General features: G+C 37.4%; 2 protein-coding genes across 2 annotated transcripts; both read left to right on the top strand.

Annotated features, from left to right (window-relative positions):
- Positions 1-421: 421 nt before the first annotated feature.
- On the top strand, positions 422-19,157 carry LOC134660897 (glycosyltransferase 25 family member). The gene is made up of 10 exons (XM_063516765.1): positions 422-703; positions 1,864-2,095; positions 2,731-2,846; positions 4,329-4,555; positions 5,142-5,451; positions 7,148-7,222; positions 7,527-7,584; positions 8,896-9,017; positions 9,934-10,131; positions 18,839-19,157. Exons 1-10 carry the CDS (start codon positions 510-512, stop codon positions 19,065-19,067), a joined length of 1,761 nt encoding a protein of 586 aa, XP_063372835.1. The 5' UTR covers positions 422-509; the 3' UTR covers positions 19,068-19,157.
- A 787-nt stretch (positions 19,158-19,944) lies between these two features.
- LOC134660929 (uncharacterized) lies at positions 19,945-21,185 on the top strand. Its single transcript, XM_063516814.1, has 2 exons — positions 19,945-20,136; positions 20,915-21,185. Exons 1-2 carry the CDS (start codon positions 20,020-20,022, stop codon positions 21,134-21,136), a joined length of 339 nt encoding a protein of 112 aa, XP_063372884.1. The 5' UTR covers positions 19,945-20,019; the 3' UTR covers positions 21,137-21,185.
- The last annotated feature ends 671 nt before the right edge of the window (positions 21,186-21,856 follow it).

Consider the following 21,856-nt stretch of genomic DNA (forward strand, 5'->3'; position numbering starts at 1 on the left):
GACAGAGAGAATCACACTATCTTTGTCTTACACTAGTACTAGCACCCCAAAAGAAAAGGATAAGTATAGTTTTCCTGGTTCTTACTGACTGACAAATTAGTTTGACCAACTATGGTATTTAATCATAGAAGGTAGCACATATATAGATGGTCAAACAAACCTTGTCAGTAAAAAAAGGCACGAAATTCAAATTTTCTATGGGACGATATCCCTTCGCGCCTACATTTTTCAAATTTGCCGCCTTTTTCTACTGTCAAGATCTGGTTGACCAAGTATAGATTCATGTATTTAATACTCACGATCAATACTCATTATTCTAGAGTGGCAACACTAATAAAAAAACTAAAATGACAATTGACAGATGAATGATGATGATGTTGCTTCTAATGTTGATGTTTTCTTCTGAATAAGTAGATTTCAACACGTGAGCCGGGAACATAAATCATAATCAGTCTATTGTGTGTCAAAGAAAAATCTTGTGAGCCAATGTTCTGTGCTCCAGAGAGATAATGCGGCTTGCAATACAATTTTTGTCAATACTTTTCATATTCCGCTTGTCTTACACGAGCTGCAACGATGTTTCTAGCGAAAAATGGCCAACAGTGGGCATATCTGTGCTGGTTCGCAATAAAGAGCACACATTGCCCTATTTCCTGAGTTGTCTGACGGAAATGGACTATCCAAAAGACAGGCTGTACATTTGGTAAGTGTTAAACAATCGGTCACTAAATGGCCATTAATGTGTTATAATATTAGGTCACCTCATTAGTTTTGTGCCACGCGATTGTTCTTCTAATATCCGCATCTGCGTGTGTAGCTCTGAATATATCCAATTATGCGTGTAAAGATTCAGCTATTAATGATGTGAATTGTTGATTGAGAGTGAGACCTCTGACCTAAAGAAATGATAATATAATAATAATATTTCGTAAGATGAATTTGACAACTACTTTAAACAACGTTTAAGATAGGTATAATATTTACGTATCTATTGATTTTTTTAAATAGGTTTGGTTTGGATATTAGCATAATTAACAGGCTCAGTGTAGTATAGTTAATTCTGTTAATTAATGAGTTAGCTATTGCAGCCGCAGCGAACATAATATTGATAAGCTAAGAAGACATTTTTCTTAGCATGTTTATGGGAGGTTGTTGTGACCCTAAAGAAGTATCTCTACATAACATAAAATGAAGTCACTCCCTCCGTCTGTAAACTTAAACCTTTAAATAATAGATAGTGATTCAAGAGAGAGATCTAAATCTTAGATGCTTAATTTGTTAAGGTTATGTGTAAATAATGATGATTATTATCTGCATGGCATCCATACAAAGTTGGGGTGGGTCGCTAGTTTAACACATTCAGGGTCAGTGCCAAGTTTGTATGGGAAATGGGGCACTTTGCACTGAAAATGTTAATAATATATTGTTCAAGTATGGTTAAACCTTGTACTATTATTATGGGTAATTGCAAATTAAGTGGCTTTGCGAAGGAGTTAAACTATTTAATTAATGCAGCAAAGTTACTAATTGTTTTGACAATTTGCTGCAAAACTGAGCTTTTATAAAACACTTTCATTAATAACTGCATTTGTAATCCATTATTTGCTTTTGCCACTTTTTAAATTAATAGCATTGGCAAAATAAACAATGTCTCTATTAAACCTGAAATAAAAATGGTGCAAGTTCCTGGTAAGCATATTTTTTTGGTTTGATTTTAATATTTTTTCATACCTATGTTTATATTAATTATGGTAATGCTATTTTTGTGCAAATGCAATATTATTGTCCTGGTATCTTCTCAATCTACCTGCTACAATGGACTATAAGAATTCATTGACTAATTGCTAATCATTTTAAACATAGGATATACAGTGATTTCAATGAAGATGGCAGCATAGATATTCTGGAAGAATGGGCAGCCAGACACAAGTCTGACTACAATGATATAATAATAACAGCTAATAAAACTAGTGGGCCTCGTCATGAAGATGAGAAGATCGCTGTGCATTGGAGCCCTAAGCATTTCAAGCATGTTATACGGCTAAGAGAAGAAGCATTGAGTTATGCTAGAAAGAAATGGGCGGACTTTTTATTTGTAAGTGTAACATACTTTACATTTTGACTAATATGCCTTAGAAACAGGTAAGGTATATGTCAATTTCTATCACTCCTGTTGTTCACAATAATAGGGCAAATGAAGGATGAAGTACAATTAATAATACATTTAATGAAAATTTGGTATTGCAAAAACATAGTTAAAGTAGATGCATATTTAGAATAATTATGAAAAATGTATAACAGTTTATGTCTTCCTCTGTAAGTGCTGTGTAAAAATAAACAAATATAGTAGGAGCCCCATTAAAAATAATAAATAACCAACACGAGACCAGTGCTAGAAAAAAAATCATTCTTTCAGAAAAACAAGTACCATTTACTCTTTTCGAAGTCTATTAACTTTTGGTTATTCCACTCAAGACAACTATTACAGTTTTTCATAAACATTTTAGGTATCAGTTTTGTGATGGTGCATACCTTGGTCCATCCAAAATGTATGTGAAAATGGATGGAATGGCTTTTTTCGGACACTGGTTCCTAGCTTGATTTTGAGTAGAAATAACCCAAAACTTGATGCTTGCGTAAAAAGTATATGGTACACTTTTCCTTCCTACACTTTACACTTACACTACACACACAGACACACTTACACTTTTAAATCCTGTCTAATTTCAGATGCTAGATGCTGATGTGTTTCTCACTGAAAAGCGGACTCTCAAAAGTCTAGTCAGGAAAGATGTGCCAGTGGTGGCGCCCATGCTCGTCTCTGACGGGCTCTACTCTAATTTTTGGTTGGATATCACTCATTCTTGTTGCATCTTGTTATGTCTGATGCATGGCCTCATTCTAAAGGTGCTTATTTCATTTTAACCTTAATGAAGATGGGCTTGAAGCCCACTGCAACACATGCCCACGCTAACCCTGTTAGGCCTCTTGTACACATACGTTTATTTGCCGTAATAATCCGTGGTTTTTAAACCGCGTCTAGACACAGTCCCCAAAGTTGTATGGGCTACCATGGAGGTTTGTACACGACCACGGTTTTAGCACGGTGCGGCTACGCCGCCGTGTGCGCCACGGCGGCGCACTGCGCGTAAGCACTGCGTAAAATTCCCCGGTGTTGTATGGTAGTCTCTACGAGCTTGTTGACGGCGCCGGACGTTTGAATTCACGTTTCAGTCCTTCATAACCGAGTAGTAAATACCTACGTTTGCCGTCAGTTCAAGTTGTTTTACCGCGTCATGTACAAGCTCGGCACGGGTTGACCACGGCGCCGCTAACACGCCGTGCTGTGGTCAAACCGTGCCGTGGACAAGAGGCCTTATTCATGCATCGATTTTTTTTATTAATTGCGTTGTTTTCATTGGTCGCAAACTCGCAAACGTGGCTTGCAATTTCAGTGTGTTTCCATTTTAAGGCAGTAGTCCGACCAGTAGCGAGAAAGTGTTATTTTCCTTGTGCAAGATACACACCAGTTGATGTAGATCCTTTGGTAAGTGACAATAATTGATGGTTGCACAGTCGTTGATCGCCGACTTTCGGCTAGTAAGTACTTTTTCTTAGAGAAAACAGTCGCCCGCGAAAAAAACCGCGGTACTCGCTTTTTATTGAGCTGGTCGGACACCTGCGCTAGAGGTTTTCATTGAGTTTCGTGCCAGGCCACTTTTTATAAACGCGCTGGTGGCCTAGCGGTAAGAGCATGCGACTTGCAATCCGGAGTGTCGCGGGTTCGAACCCCGGCTCGTACCAATGAGTTTTTCGGAACTTATGTACGAAATATCATTTGATATTTACCAGTCGCTTTTCGGTGAAGGAAAACATCGTGAGGAAACCGGACTAATCCCAATACGGGCCTAATTTACCCTCTGGGTTGGAAGGTCAGATGGCAGTCGCTTTCGTAAAAACTAGTTCCCACGCCAATTACTGGTATTAGTTGCCAAGCGGACCCCAGACTCCCATGAGCCGTGGCAAAATGCCGGGACAACGCGAGGAAGATGAGTCGACTTCATTCAATTAAAAATACTTTACACTTTCCGTGCCTATGTCGAAAATTTAAAGGGCCATACATATGCACTGTAAAACGTTGTACGATACGCGTGCGAATATGTAATTCGCAACTCGTGTCGATTTAAAACACTCCCTTCGGTCGTTTCGAATTTCCTCTTTTCCTCACTTGTATCGTAAATAACTATTTCATTCCTTCATTCTGCATGGACTGTTATTTTATTAATAATAAAAATGCGGGCGAGTCGAATAAAACTGACATATTTCAGGTGTGGAATGAACGAGAACTATTATTACGAAAGAACCGACGATTACAAGCCGATCTTAACAAGAACCGAGGTTGGATGCTTCAGTGTCCCCATGGTGCATTCCGCGGTGCTCATGTCACTCAGGCGTGAGGCGTCTGACGTCATCACCTATGACAATACGAGGATAAAGGGCTACAAAGGACCCGAAGATGATATCATAGCGTTTGCTGTCAACGCGAAATATCATGGTACTGTGAAACCTTCTATTATATAGCGGAATAAAATGTGCTAAATCATAGAAAGCAACCATGTACTCAAATTAGCAATTGATAAACCAAAACCTTTTTTCGAATAACTTCTTCAGAAGGCACCGACATACCTTTATAAGTAGATATAAAAAAATAATTCTTACAGTTAGAAAATACATATCCAAAAATGTGAATGAGAATAACCTATAGTTACACCTTGTACAGTCAGCATCAAAAGTGGCGTATGAAACAACACCCTAAGTTTCTGCCACATTTTAATTATACATATAGATATGTACATATGTATCTCCTTTTGTTAAGCTATTAGAGAATAGATACTTTTGACGCATAGTCTGATACTTTATTTTGATGCCGACTGTTTAACTCATTCAGTGCCGAAAACCCGACTATCGGGTATTTTATGATTTCGTTCCCTGGCCGGACGACCCGATAGTCGGGATCGTGGTACTAGAGCTTTATATGAAGATAATTTTGTGGCCTGGTGCGGATGTCTTGTTTGGCTGGGTGGCAATGAATGTGTTAAACCACTCGTCATAAAGTTTAATTTTGTCATAATAACTTCCAGGCATCAACCTAACCGTCTGCAACGACCTCCTGTACGGTTTTGTTCCCGTGCCCCTAGAAGATGGCGACGACCTAACCCAAGACCAGGAACAGTTGCTCAACGTCAAACTAGAGGCTATCAGCCGAGGCTCCCCCATTCCCCTAATAGATGCCTTCAAGTCTTTGATAAAGTACCCGAAACGGTGGAGGTTTGGCTGCGATGAGATATACATGATCAACCTGGAGAGACGGACGGAGAGGCGGATGCTGATGGAAATGAGCTTTAGAGAGCTCGGTATGGAGGTTACGACGGTGAAGGCGGTTGATGGGAGGTATGTACTGCTCAGGGAAGTTGCGAATATCCGCATCCGCACCCGCAACCGCGGAACTTCCGCATTATTTTCAACATCCGCATCCGCATCCGCATAAAATCGATGCGGATTTAATGCGGATGCGGATGTGGAACAGGTCGGTACAGGAATGTCTTAGCATCGGCGTAAGTGCTAGACTGCTAGGTAATTTAGTCATTAACCAAAAAAAACTATTAGAAATGAGCAGTCAAGCGTGAGTGGGACTTAATGTACGGAACCCTTGGAACGCGAGTCCGACTCGCACTTGGCCGGTTTTTTGAAATAAAAATTACTAAAATGTAAAATTTGACGTTTTTTATGGTACTATCTTGACATCCGCATCCGCATCCGCGGATGTAAGCCTTTAAAAATCCGCATCCGCATCCGCATCCGCGCATGTCAAAAAATCGGCATCCGCAACATCCCTGGTACTGCTTATGGGTGGATCAACTATTTCTTGTTGTTATTCTGTCCGGTCAGCCAAGAGACAATAGTAGCATAGTTTGTTAGAAGACATTGTACACCACCTTCTTCTGACACGCTTGGTAGACGACCCTCAATGGAAAGGGTTAATAAGTATCACAAAAAAACGTGTTTGGTGAATTTAAATGCCCAAAAATCAGGATTTAAGTAGTGACCCAGGCGAACGTAACCATGGCAACGAGTGACAAGAAAAAGTTGATTCACCCTTATAATGTTCTTGTTCTTCCTGCCCTTATACCAGTTTATCTGGGGTCGCGCCTCCTTGTGCATCGGCGCCAGGATATTCTATTCCGGGTTGTCGTTGCTGTAAGTTTCTGGGCTTTTAAATCCTTCTCCACAGTTGACCACCAGCAGTATAGTTTGTAGCTATCTAATAGACCCCGAAGGCTAATCCTATTGTCTATTGTTAAGAAAAACCGCTCGTGCCACGTGCCACAACCACCTGCATAAAAAATCGGTACTTCGGTTACTGAGTGCCGGCGAGTCGAACGCTACAAAACCAGTCTAAAATGTGTCATCGAGATGCGTAACAAAGGCGCGTTATCGGAGAGCGCACCTACACTGGTTTTTTGAGCGTTGGACTAGCCCGCGCTCAGGTGCCAAATAGAATAATTAGGACCCTTTTTTGCAGGTAAGTAGCACGTGCGGTTTTACTGAACAATAGACAATAGGATTAGCCTTCGGGGTCTATTAGAAAGCTACAAACTATAGCATGTACTGCTTATAATATCTTAATTATTACTAAATCTATTAGTGCCCATGGATTAGAAGTCTATGTTGAAACCTATCAGTTTAATACTTTACAGGGTGGCCAAGAGATACGTTGACAAATAACTTTTAGGAATAGTTTTATGAAACGTAATTTAATATTAAAACAATAGTAATGTAACTAACAACTAACACAAATTGTCTTCAAAATATTCTCCTTTAGCTTTGATACACAAACGCAAAGGTTTGTTAAAATTATTAACAATATGCCGCAACGTATCTTTGGGCCAACCTGGACGTCACATAATTACGGTTTTCGCCATAATAAACGTCATGTTTCAAAGAAATTTCACGTTTATGATGATACGTCTAAGCATAGTATCTTGGTTGAGTAGAGAGTTTTTACTTATTACTTGATACGAATAAAAAAGCGTGGCACTGAAATACAATAAAATCAAATACTAACTATGCATTGTTTTTTTTTCAGAAATCTGGATTTAAATGACTTGAGAGAATATTCTGCCACAATAATGCCTAACTACATGGATCCGTATCACAAAAGGTAATACGTACGTACTCGTACGTAGAACATAAGGTTTCTATTTTATTTATACATTTGAGGGTAAACTACCCGTTTGGGCTGCTAAAATGTTCTTAGCTTGATTTAATGATAAATGATAACTCACAATATTTCCGATAATAGTTTACAATTGAAGGGATGTTTACAAAAACAACATAACTGCTTAAAGCGGTTGACACTTTTTTAAGAACATTGTTAATCGTTTCAGGTGTCAACCAGTGTAGTCAGTTATGTTGTTTTTGTAAACATCCCTTCAATTGTGACAAATATATTTATTTGATTTCAGACCAATGAAGGCGGGCGAGGTCGGATGTTTCCTGAGCCACTACTATGTCTGGGAAAAGGTATTGTTATATATTATTTTCTTTTTTTTTTCTTTCCTTATCATGCCTCTTCAATTCATATAAATAGCTTTTATATTTGAACAGGGAACAAGCCATTTCCTACCTCTTTGGCACACGCATATGTATTTTGCCATAGAGAAATATAGTAAGACAAGAATGCTCACTCCATACATCAGTAGATATAGCACCGACCGGAAAGTCTAATGCTCAACAACATAAGACTTTCCGGTCGGTGCTACATCTATTGTCAAGTAGCAGTACTGATAGTTCCGCTACTCGATGCTTGATGTAGACTATGAAAATAATAGTCTTATTGGTACCAAAATTGATGTATGGAGTGAGCAATCTATGTATTTTTTTTTCTATGATTTTGCTGTCCTAGGCAAGGCATTGACCGTTGAATCAATGCGGGACAGTAATATAATTATACGCGTGCGATAGAGATAGAAAATGGCGGGACAAAGTACGAAATTCTTCGTGCTTATCATCCTTACCTTATACACTCTGCATACTAGACGGCACTATAATATTATGTCTTATTATTTCCTAAACTATAGCCTTACCACGAGTTTGACACTGACATATTCGCACTAATATGTCAGTATACATCTGATAAACAGTCGTCTGATAAACTACCTAATTTCAGCAACCTTGATTTATATTTAGTACCTACTAGTTTAGTACTTAGGATAAAAAAACATATGTAAGCAAGCAACATCTGTTACAAGCATGCCGTGTTTGCCTGTAATTGGGTGAATACTCTAGCAATATTATTTTATAACTTGTTATTTATAAGTATTTTTAGGGTTCCGTACCCAAAGGGTGAAAACGGGACCCTATTACTAAGACTCCGCTGTCCGTCCGTCCGTCCGTCCGTCTGTCACCAGGCTGTATCTCACGAACCGTGATAGCTAGACAGTTGACATTTTCACAGATGATGTATTTCTGTTGCCGCTATAACAACAAATACTAAAAACAGAATAAAATAAAGATTTAAGTGGGGCTCCCATACAACAAACGTGATTTTTGACGGAAGTTAAGCAACGTCGGGCGGTGACAGTACTGGGATGGGTGACCGTTTTTTTGCTTGTTTTGCTCTATTTTTTGTTGATGGTGCGGAACCCTCCGTGCGCGAGTCCGACTCGCACTTGGCCGGTTTTTTTGTATTGCACCTGTTGGCGAACCTAATAAATAAAAAAAATAAGACAGCACTTCGTAACGCCGGCGACACGAGCACGCTCGATGAAAATTTATATGGCGGTTAAAAGGTTAAATATTATTTAACCAAACATTGGTTTGTTTTCCCTACAGGTAGCGAAGCAACGCCACGGCACCGCGCTAGTATTGGAGGACGACATCCACTTCGCGCCATACTTCCGGTACCGCTTCCAACAGCTACTGAGGGAACTCACACATTTGGACTGGGACCTAGTGTACGTACAGTCATAGAGAAATATAGTAAGACTAGAGTGCTCACTCCATACATCAGTTAGACTATTAATTTCAGTGTCTACATCTAGCATCGAGTAGCGGAACTATCAGTACTGCTACTTGACAATAGATGTAGCACCGACCGGAAAGTCTTATCTCAACAGCATAAGACTTTCCGGTCGGTGCTACATCTATTGTCAAGTAGCAGTACTGATAGTTCCGCTACTCGATGCTAGATGCTAATAGTGTTTATGGTACTAAAACTGATGTATGGAGTGAGCAATCTATGTATTTTTTTATCTATGGTACAGTCAGCATCTATAAATGGCGTTATACATAAACAGCTGCTAACTTGATCAATTGATGATCGTCGTTTGTCCCTATCTGTCGGTATGCCATAGAGAGGGACAACCGACGATCATCAGCTGATTAACTTAGCAGACGTTTATGAATAACGCCGAAAGTCTAGCAGTGGACGAGAAAACGCACTAAAAGAGTCTGCCACCCTGGAATACTTTTCCAAAATAGGGATATGTCGTTCTTTACAGTTCGAGTTCATTAGTATCTGTCACAGATTAATTAAAAAAAAGTTCAATTTTGATTACATTTTCCATTTTTAGGATTCCGTACCCAAAGGGTAAAAACGGGACCCTATTACTAAGACTCCACAGTTCTTTCGCCTTTCACCAGGCCGTATCTCATAAACCGTTATAGCTAGACAGCTGAAATTGTCACAGATGATGTATTTCTGTTGCCGAGACTGACTGAAATAGCAAGACACGTTCGTACGTTTCCGTGAAAATACGATAGAAAAAAAATTATGCCCTCTTAAAATTATCTCGTCATGACAAACATCGCACGTCAAACAAAAGCTTGTAAAAATAAGAGCTTTTTTTCAAAAACTTCTTCAATTTACAGATACATAGGTCGCAAAATCCTTCAAAGCGACGATGAAGAATATGCCACGGAGCACACAGTCCGTCCCCTCTACTCGTACTGGACGCTCGGCTACCTCCTGAGCGCGCGAGGGGCTTCCAAACTACTGGCAGCCAAGCCGCTCGAGACCATGCTGCCCGTCGACGAGTTCCTGCCTATCATGTTTGACCAGCACCCCAAGTGAGTGGCCAACATACTGATGTGCCTAAGGAAACTTTCCAAAATTGCGAAATGTTTCGGAAATTTAACGTAGGAAAAATTCGGAAAATGTCTTACATTTTTGTATGAGAATTGAAAGTTTCCAATTTTAAATTTAAATTTCCCATATTTCCTAGTGAAAGTTTCATGAAATTTCCGAGAATTTATAGAATTTTATGGAATCTTTCCGCAACTTGCACATCTGTAGGCCAACAACATACTAGAACAACTAAACTCAGCCAGGGCAATAGGGAATATGATTTATTGTACCCATTCTTACTCACCTATTCAATTTATGTTTTAATAAAGGTACTTTCCCAAATGAACTAAAGAAAGCAATTATAACCCCTATACAAAAGCGGGAGCAGAGACGAAGCATCCAACTACAGACCAATCTCTGTACTACCAGCTATTTCTAAAATCTTAGAGAAACTCCTCAACAACAGACTTATAAATTACCTGGAGAAGTTCAATATACTTTCAAATTCGCAATATGGTTTTAGAAAAGCTATGTTAACCGAAGATGCGGTAACAACTCTTTCTTCTTTAATAGTAAATAAAATTGACAATAACCAAAAATGCTTAACAGTTTTTTTAGACCTTAAAAAAGCTTTTGATACTGTTTCTATTCCATCTCTTATTAATACTTTAGAAAACATAGGCATAAGAGACATCCCACTGAAGTTACTAGAAAATTATCTCCAAAACCGCACACAAAGAGTTAAAATAGGAAAACATATCAGTGAGGAATCCAATATAACGTTTGGCGTGCCCCAGGGTAGCGTGCTTGGACCAACCTTATTCCTTATTTATATAAACGGACTCTGTGGTATAAAAATAAAAAATGGTCATATTGTTTCCTATGCAGATGATACCGCTATTGTTTTTTCTGGAGATACATGGGCAATTGTAAAAAGTCATGCAGAACAAGATCTATCCAAAGTAGCTCACTGGCTTAACTCTCACTTACTTACACTTAATACAGCTAAAACCAATTATATCTGTTTCACTAACTATAAAAATTCTCAACCAAGTAATGACTTCAGAATCAAAATCCATATATGCATTAATCCACAAAATTGTTCCTGTCCTTCTATTTCGAAAGTAGATCATACTAAATATCTTGGTATTTTAGTTGACCAACGACTCACCGCATCTGCACACGGAGCTAATAATGTCCCGTACCAGAAAATTAATTTGGATCTTTCAAAACCTGAGACACATAGCTTCTAAAAATCTTCTGAAGCAGATATATATAACCCTAGCTCAATCTATCCTTACTTATTGCATACCAGTTTGGGGAGGTGCTACAAAAATGAAATTTTTAGAACTTGAAAGAGCCCAAAGATCTCTATTAAAAGTAATGAATTTCAAGCCTTTTAGATACCCTACCATAGACCTGTATAAGCTATCCGACGTTTTATCTGTTAGAAAATTATACATTCTTTTTACCACTCTAAGACGACACAAATCTTTGCAGTTTAAATCCATTATACAAAATAGAAGAAGAAAAGATAATATTATACCAACCACGTCTATTAACACTACCTATGCAAGTAGACAATTCACCACTAGATCTGCAAAATTGTATAACTTCGTCAATAAACAAATAAACATTTACCATTTACCTTATTATGAATGCAAAAAAATTATAATGGACTGGATTAAGCCGAAAACATACCATAATATAGAAAACATATTACTAAACATTGCTGAAACTGAATAAATTTACATACATATATAATATACATCATAGGTACATAGATACACCGAACCCCTTTTTATATATATATATATATATATATATATATATATATATATATATTATTTCAGGAGATAATGTGTTTTGTTATAATTTTTATTTTTATTTTTGTTTCATTAGATTTTATTATATAATTAAGAGTTTTTGTTAAAATAAGAGAGCAGTACCTTGTGAGGTTGGGCGTTAAAGGAAAACAACTAGCTTCGAGTATAGACGTATAATGAATTAAATAACACTTACAAGGCCTTAAATACTATAGTACCTATGCGCATGTATGTGTGTGGGTATGGTGTAATATACACACTACACCTCCCCCCTTGGAGAAAAAAAAAAATTAAAATCTAAAAGTTAATCTATTTTTTTTTTTAGTATACAGTGGGCCACTCAGATAAGCTAAAAAAAAATTAACTGTATTATAAAATAAGAGATTACATATATGAAAACACATTTATTACGCTATTACGAGTATAGCAGAAGAAGTTGGACTTAAATGTAGCAACAATGTGCTAAGTTTAATGTTTGTTTACACAAAAAAATACAATTTACATTAACCTTAAAGATTATGTAAAAAAAATTATAATAAAATATTTTTGCATACGAAACATTTTAGTTAGTATTTTACATAAGTAACTAACCTAATAAAAATACACTTAAAATGTAACATTAAAATAATTTTATTTATATAAGAAACAATGCAAGTAGCTATATAATTATCAAAGTGATAGTAAAAAAAAATATGTTTTAAGATACACATGTAAAGAAAACTACAAATAATATATGTTAACATTAATCAATAAAAAAAATCGTTTCTTTATAGGTACCTAGTTTTTTTTTCTTTGCAAAAAAAAAATGTCTTTATCCGTGATAAAAATTGTTACTTACCTACTTTATGCATATTCATTTTATTTTTCTGACGTCAGTTAATCATCATAATTATAGAAGATTCATTTCAATAGTGCCTCTTAAGCGGGCATTACATACTTGTGACATGGGTACACAACGCATATTTCGTGGTCGGCCGACCTTGTAATAAAATTTATTTATTTATTGCTCAAGACACAAGGTATTTTTTTTTTATCGCGCAAACATACTTTATATTTATTCATTCAGGCAGTTCTTTTAACATATCCTTACATTATATCCTTCCATGTGTCCAAGGAGTCTCCACGATTGATGCTCGATCGAATCATGGTCAGACCTCCAAGGATTCCCTACCTGCCTTGTGTCTTGGTGTACCCATGCTAACCTAATCGCTCAAGGCCGCCTCTCGGGCCACCGAAGATGCGATTGGCATTTTTTTTTTCAATTATTATCATTCATAATTTCCCAATCTTTACAACAAAAAAAAAACCATTCAAAATCGCACACAAAATACTCATTCATTGAAAACTTTAACATATATAAGAATTTCAACAACTCTTAGTTGATCAGGCTAATCGTCCTTTGAAAAGCTTACATATATATCAGTTTTCCCAACAACAAATGCTTAATCGCCATCCAAAAATCTAACATATTCCATCATACCATTTATAACTCTAAAACCAACCAACAAAACTACATCTTTTCATAAATTCCTATATTATCTCGATACAGTACCATCCCCATATATTTTACTCATTATTATAACGAAGCCACTTCGTAACTCTGTATTAATATGTCACATCCGTATTAAAATGTCAAGTCCGATACACATTATGATTCATAATAATAAATGTCTTAAAACCCAACTAAAATTATCCTAAATTTTATACAATGTTAGTCTAGTATAATATGTACCTATGGTTAATAGTAGGCACATATTGTGTCGCATTCTTAAATTTTTATAATATAAGTGTACTAAGTGTTAAGTACTCTTTCTACTCTTTAACTTTAATATTACAACAAAAAAAATATTTGATTCAAAACAGTGCACGACGACTATGAAATTTGAGATGTAATCACAGAAGCTACATACCAATTCCTTATATGTGAACACGCGCCGCGAATGGCGCGCCTCATTTGTAGGCTACGACAAATATTGTATCTAAGTGTAGAAAAGTTCTATTGTTAAGTTAAACAGATGAAATAAAAACACGAAATATTAAAATGAGATTAAATTACCTATACATTCAATTTACTTGGAGCTAGGAAACGTTATGAATATGTGCCATTCCTTTAACCATATTACTATTTCGTCATCAGGCAGCATACTTAATTATAAAATACTTAATTAAAAATATTACCACACTTCTTCCGATTATGGCATCACCAAAAAATTAAGAAAAACTTATTGAAACTAAATTTCATTTAGGTATAAAAATACAAGATAGCAATTGATAATATTACAATCAACCAAATCTAAAATAAGTAGTGGATATAATACCATGCTTCACAAAAAAAAAATGTCAATCAACTGCTTATAACCTAAAAGTAGTTACACACACAAATATCACAATTTCATTTCCGTTGTGGCGGGACCGGGACAACTCATATCACACGCCATTCTCCTCGACTCCATCTCCAGCAAGGTCACGTCTGGTCCCGGGACGCGAACTAGCTCCCGGCTGCAACTTCCAGCTTCACAGGCTTTTATTTAAAAAAATATAATTTGTTTTATTTTAGTCCATTTTCACTTCTGATTTTTCGCCACTTGTCCGATTTTAAATATTAATATATGTATTTTAACACTTATACTATTTAGTTACGTCCACATTACACATAATTTTCATTTGTCGTTAAAACACCAACCCATAAGTTCTATCAGTCTTTCAACCTTACACTTCCACTTTTTGTTGTATTGGTCCTTTTGTTGTATTACATTGTTTACTTATTATTTTCCCGTTTTCACTCAAATGTTCCAATATTTTCCACCAAGGACATCGGTAATTATTTCTGACTGGCGCAGCGCACCGCCAGCGCAGCACGAGGCCGCACTGGCAGGGTCGCCATGTAGGGATGGGCGTTGAGACAAACAACTAGCTTCGAGTATAGACGTATAATGAATTAAATAACACTTACAAGGCCTTAAATACTATAGTACCTATGCGCATGTATGTGTGTGGGTATGGTGTAATATACACACTACAACCTCTTAACACAGGTAATATATAGTTTACTTAAAAAGAGGTACTAAATACTATAATGTTATCTGTAATTTACTCTTGATTGAATAAAATAATTTTTAATTTAATTTTTAATTTAATTTAATTTAATTTAATGTTCTGCCGCCAGAGTGCAGTACTAGTACAAACCGTAAACTAACTACTAACTTATACATACGAGGGGTATTCAAAATATTCTCGGTATGAGAATGAAAACAAACAAGTACGAAAAGTTTGATATTTTTATTTTTCAATATACTCCCCCCCTATGTTCATACACTTACGAGGGGTATTCAAAATATTCTCGGTATGAGAATGAAAACAAACAAGTACGAAAAGTTTGATATTTTTATTTTTCAATATACTCCCCCCCTATGTTCATACACTTAAAAGATCGATCAATTATTTTTTTTAATCCCTCGTAAAAATATTTTTTATCTTTCGTGTAAAAATGCTCCTCCACTGCCGCCTTCAATGCTTCATCGTCAGAAAATTTATTTCCACGCAGATCCTTTTTAAGATTGGGGAGCAAAAAGAAGTCGCTGAGGGCTAAGTCCGGACTATACGGTGGGTGAGTAACAGTTTTAAACCCACATTCAACAATAGCTGCCTTGGCAATATGAGCAGTATGGACGGGGGCGTTGTCATGCAGAAGCAGAATACCTTTGGTTAACTTTCCTCGCCTCTTTTCTTTAATTACATCCTTTAATTGACGTAGAATGTTAGCGTAGTACTGTCCTGTGATATTTACACCTTTTTCTTTATAATCGATTAGTAATACTCCTTCACAATCCCAAAATATCGTGGCCATGACCTTGCCAGCTGAAGGGATGACCTTGAACTTCTTGGGATGAGCTGAACCCTTAATGTGCCACTGCATGGACTCTTGTTTACCCTCTGGGTCATAATGATGAACCCAGGTTTCATCTCCAGTAACTATTCTTTGCAGCACCTCATCAGGATTTTCACCGCACAGGTCAATAAAATCGGAACAACAAGCTACACGCATGTCTTTTTGAAGCCGAGTCAGCATTCGCGGAACCCATCTTGCACTTACTTTTGACATATTAAGATGGTCATGTATAATATCATGTACGGTACCAATAGAGAGATTGGTTACTTGTGCTATAGATTTTACCTTCACTCGACCATCTTCCAATATAAGTTTTTCCACTTTATCAATATTTTCTTGTGAAGTAGCTACTACAGGCCGGCCAGGTCTAGGGTCATCTTCAATACTCTCCCTTCCGCGTTTAAACTCGCTTGACCACTTTTGAATGGTAGATAAAGAAGGAGCAGACTCACGGTAAACACAATCCATTTCCTCTTTTATGGTTTTTTGATTTTTACCCTGTTTTGTCAAGAATTTTATCACGCATCGATGTTCTAATTTAGTTAACATTGTCAATTCGCACATGATGTTCATGTTTGTTCAGCAATTGCAGAAAAACAAAAGACCATCTCGGTTCGAATTATACTTTTTTTTAATGTCAATGAATAAACCTTAGCGGCCAGTAACGAAAGAAATTTTAGAAGAGGTCGTAAGATATCAATACCGAGAATATTTTGAACGCCCCTCGTAAAAGATCGATCAATTATTTTTTTTAATCCCTCGTAAAAATATTTTTTATCTTTCGTGTAAAAATGCTCCTCCACTGCCGCCTTCAATGCTTCATCGTCAGAAAATTTATTTCCACGCAGATCCTTTTTAAGATTGGGGAGCAAAAAGAAGTCGCTGGGGGCTAAGTCCGGACTATACGGTGGGTGAGTAACAGTTTTAAACCCACGTTCAACAATAGCTGCCTTGGCAATATGAGCAGTATGGACGGGGGCGTTGTCATGCAGAAGCAGAATACCTTTGGTTAACTTTCCTCGCCTCTTTTCTTTAATTACATCCTTTAATTGACGTAGAATGTTAGCGTAGTACTGTCCTGTGATATTTACACCTTTTTCTTTATAATCGATTAGTAATACTCCTTCACAATCCCAAAATATCGTGGCCATGACCTTGCCAGCTGAAGGGATGACCTTCAACTTCTTGGGATGAGCTGAACCCTTAATGTGCCACTGCATGGACTCTTGTTTACTCTCTGGGTCATAATGATGAACCCAGGTTTCATCTCCAGTAACTATTCTTTGCAGCACCTCATCAGGATTTTCACCGCACAGGTCAATAAAATCGGAACAACAAGCTACACGCATGTCTTTTTGAAGCCGAGTCAGCATTCGCGGAACCCATCTTGCACTTACTTTTGACATATTAAGATGGTCATGTATAATATCATGTACGGTACCAATAGAGAGATTGGTTACTTGTGCTATAGATTTTACCTTCACTCGACCATCTTCCAATATAAGTTTTTCCACTTTATCAATATTTTCTTGTGAAGTAGCTACTACAGGCCGGCCAGGTCTAGGGTCATCTTCAATACTCTCCCTTCCGCGTTTAAACTCGCTTGACCACTTTTGAATGGTAGATAAAGAAGGAGCAGACTCACGGTAAACACAATCCATTTCCTCTTTTATGGTTTTTTGATTTTTACCCTGTTTTGTCAAGAATTTTATCACGCATCGATGTTCTAATTTAGTTAACATTGTCAATTCGCACAGGATGTTCATGTTTGTTCAGCAATTGCAGAAAAACAAAAGACTATCTCGGTTCGAATTATACTTTTTTTTAATGTCAATGAATAAACCTTAGCGGCCAGTAACGAAAGAAATTTTAGAAGAGGTCGTAAGATATCAATACCGAGAATATTTTGAACGCCCCTCGTATATACTATGCCGTAAACAGTTTTTTGACAAGTTTTCACAGATTATTTGTTACGAATAAATGTGACACTGATGCATCAAGGAGGTTTGTTTACTGTTTGGGCTTGTGGCGCCCCCTAGGCAGAGTTTTGCGTAATATTCCCTATTGCAACAAATGCAACCACTCTATAAACTGCCAGCAATTATATAAAACAAATGGCAACCGAATAATATTATCTTAAATAAAAATAGGCATATACATATTTAAAAAAAACAATTGGTTATTTTTATCGCATGCTCTCAACAACCCATTTTTCTCAAAAATGGACGGCAAAGTCGACGTTGCCGGTTAAAAAATAGGTCGCGAAGTGCGTAGTTTATGGTCATTCAAAAAATTAAAAAGTTAAAAACATTGCAGTCTCGATTTCGGGACTGCAATGTCGCATACAAATTCCATTATTTAACGAGTTGCAAACTTTTTAAAACTTTAAATGGCCATATCAAATGAAGGCATAGGTCCCTTAAACAGCCAAACAGATGATCAGCACTTATTATTATAAAGCCTATAACAGACTATCGCACCGCACCGCGACATTGGAGCGTCGCACCCATAAGTGAGAGCGAGAAACAGATATCTCTTTCTCGCTCTCACTTATGGGTCCGACGCTCCAAGGTCGCGGTGCGGTGCGATAGTCTGTTACAGGCTTAATGTTGTTACCGCGACTATTTAGGTGTCTCAAATAGGTTGGCGTATTTTCAGCAGAAAAATACCCTTTTTTTTTTAAAGGCGGCTAGCAAATTTTTTTAATGGTTGTATTTTTTTCTGTGAAAATTAGAACGTTGCTTCTGTAAGTTCTGTAAAATATTTCTATTTCTTGCACCATTTTTGAGAAAAGCACTATACGATATGACTCGGCTGGAAGGCTACTTGCTGGCTTCGGATTCAATTAAACGGACTCCCAAGGTCGTCCGTTTAAAACGAATCCTCAGCCTGCAAGTAGCTACTTCCGAACCTCGACAATAATGTACTATTAATAGCCGCCTTACCTATGTAGGTACGCTCTTTATATCAAACTGTTATGGTTTTTTTTAACAGTGACACATGGAAATCATACTTCCCCAACCGCAACCTGTTGGCGTTCTCTTCGGCGCCTCTCCTGATACACCCGACACACTACACCGGCGACGCGGGCTACGTCAGCGATACCGAGGACTCCACCGTGTTAGGTGACCACGGTGACCGCGGTGACCACGGTGACCTCGGTGACCGCGGTGACCGCGGTGACCGCGGGGCCCCGCCTGACCACGTCAAGAACGAGCTATGACCGCTGCCCTCTTTCAAAACCAAGATTCCTAACCGATCGGCTAATGTAGCCGTGAAAAGGCGACGGAGGCGAACGCTATGGAAGTAAGGTTAGACATCTACTCGTATTTATGTGGCTAAGTGATCTATACAGGTATCCACTGGATACCGATTTATTGCGTTTTGTTTTTCATTATTACTCAAATTTAAACTGACACATTCGACGACCCTACGTTAGAAGGATTTACGTCCTACGCTTGACAAAGTACTAAGCCGCGAGCCGCATTGTTAATCTCGTTAACGTGTGCGACCTAAGTGCGTATAAATTCAACAAAAAAATCTTAATAAATCTGCATTTAATTAATTGTGAAGGCAACAAAACACCGGGGACATACTCTGTCTAATACTGTCCGCTTCATAACTAATTATTGAAATACTGAAGCAAAATTAGGATAATATTCATCTATTTCTATAATTGTGCCATTATAAGTGTCATAAAGTTACTTTTCTGGTCATATTACGCCAAATGCAAAAAAATATGACATTATTAACACTATTACGCATCAAATTAAATTAGTATTACCTAATGTCAAATAGGTACAGTCGTTCTATAGTCTATACTCTACCTCTTGATATGTGGTTCTGTTTTGTTATCACTGTCCGAATTTTATTGTGTACGTCATAATTGCATTTATTAGAGTTTTTATATTTAACTTTATTGTCAATTTGGAAATATTCTCAACATAATATATTAGTATGTATTTTAAAATGTATCTTTAATCTTATATTATATATTTTTTTATGTGCCATATTAAATTAGGTAAGCAAATGTTCCTAGAACTTACTGATATTTAAGTAATAAACGTATCAAATACTAGCTACTCGTGTTTGAATCAGAACCATACCGATTATGTGTCATTTGCGACGTTTATTTTGATTTAGTATTATTTTTAGTTGTACAAATTTTCAGTGGTATGTGCTGTTGCGATCGAAATGGGAAAAACAATTATGTCCCCAAAAAAATACTTCAGAAGGCGAATCACAAAGATACTGGTGATGTTATGGTCGACAAGATTAGTTTAGAAATCAAGGTATTTTTATCATTATTTTGACAACTGATATGAAACAGTTTATGATAAGTACGAGTAGTAGAAAATTCTAAGAAAAAATCGTCTGGAATTTGACAGCTAAAGTACTAATAGTTGCCGCTGTGTACCGCCCTTTACATTATGGGGTAATTCTGGTGTCTAAAAGAAGATGGCGTTTGACAATTCAGTTACCAAAAAACATGGCGGCGTGTACGATACTTCCAGAGAATTACTCCTCTCCTGGCAATCAGTAATTGCTACAACTTGAGGCATTTGTTTCAAAGAGTCGGCAATACGGTTAACGGTTACAGTTTTTGGTGTTATTCCATGTATTTAGTAAAACTGATAGAGCCGATGCACTGCGATACAGTTTTTGTAATACCTAATAACTAATATCCTAGAGTTATTATGATTAAAATTAAAACACCTCGCCGATAACTAATATACCAACGCTGAACGGCCTATAGGTAGTGTGCGTGCCCTAACAAGTTGTTGTAGTCATATTGTAATACCGTTTTTTCTCAAACTTGCAATACCTTCATACTCGTGCGCGCCCCGTAACTCACGAGGCCCTGGTACTTGCTCCTTGCTAAATTAAATTTTTAGACAGTGTTAGCCACCGTAGTCTATGGATATTTCTTTGCAAGTTTGAGAAAAGCACTATACAAATCTCGGCGTGAAACGGGGTTGCCGACCGCGTATCCCTAAAATCCGTTTATATCTACTTGGCATGCAACCCTTCTTTTCCCGGCCTCTATAGTAATGTACTATTTCAAAAAAGGAACACTACCGAGAGCTGACGCGGTGTGTGACCGCGGTAAACAAGATGGTGGACACGCTAGCCAATCAGATGTCCTGGCCGCCCGTCCGCTGTGAGCACGAGAGGCGCGAGTTGGAATGCTGCTACGAAACTCAGGAACGTTCAGGCAACCGCTCTAACGTCGTCAAGAAATACGTGGATTGTGTGCGCAATATACTCTTCATGAGGATTAGATGCAATTGATACTTGTAGTAACGTTTTTTTTTATGTGAAATATATTTTTTGACCACGTCCAATGTCCTTTCTTTAAGCGTTTCGATGGCACTGGTATTGTCAAGGTATTAAATATCGATACAGACAGTGAAAGGTTTACATCAAAAAGCTAGCTCAGTGGCCAAATATATCTCTAGTCATCTAGTGGCACTCTGTGACCTGTAGACCTCCCGATAAGCTTAAAAAATGAAAATATAAAAAATATTCTGCGTTGAGTCATTATCACAGCGAACTCACAATGGTCTTAAGTGCCATTGGCACTTATCCTTTATGTCAATGTCAGAAAAATTCTATCTGATTAACTACCGGCCCTGCTCACAAAATTTGAGGAATACGACCTGCAGAGCACGTACTTTTGCCCAAGCTGAAACGGAAACCTTCGCTAATGCTCGGTCAATCACACCACACCACGCTATCACGCTTGCACAGGAATAGGGATGTTATCCGATGTATTTGTCCAGTTTGATTCTGGTTTGGTTTGTTTTGTAAAGATGTTTGTGTACTCGACTGTACCTTGGTGCGTATGACAGTACAAGGGCTGACATAGTTTTTTAGTGCTCCAACACAACTTTGATCACTTATACTTAGCTACCTACTTACTTACTCTTTGACTTATAGGATCACTTTGGTCTTATGTCGAACATAGCGATGTGACGAGTCCACTTTTTTTCAATTCGAATCATTCGAATT

Source organism: Cydia amplana, chromosome Z (assembly GCF_948474715.1).
Source record: "Cydia amplana chromosome Z, ilCydAmpl1.1, whole genome shotgun sequence".
Taxonomy (NCBI): domain Eukaryota; kingdom Metazoa; phylum Arthropoda; class Insecta; order Lepidoptera; family Tortricidae; genus Cydia; species Cydia amplana.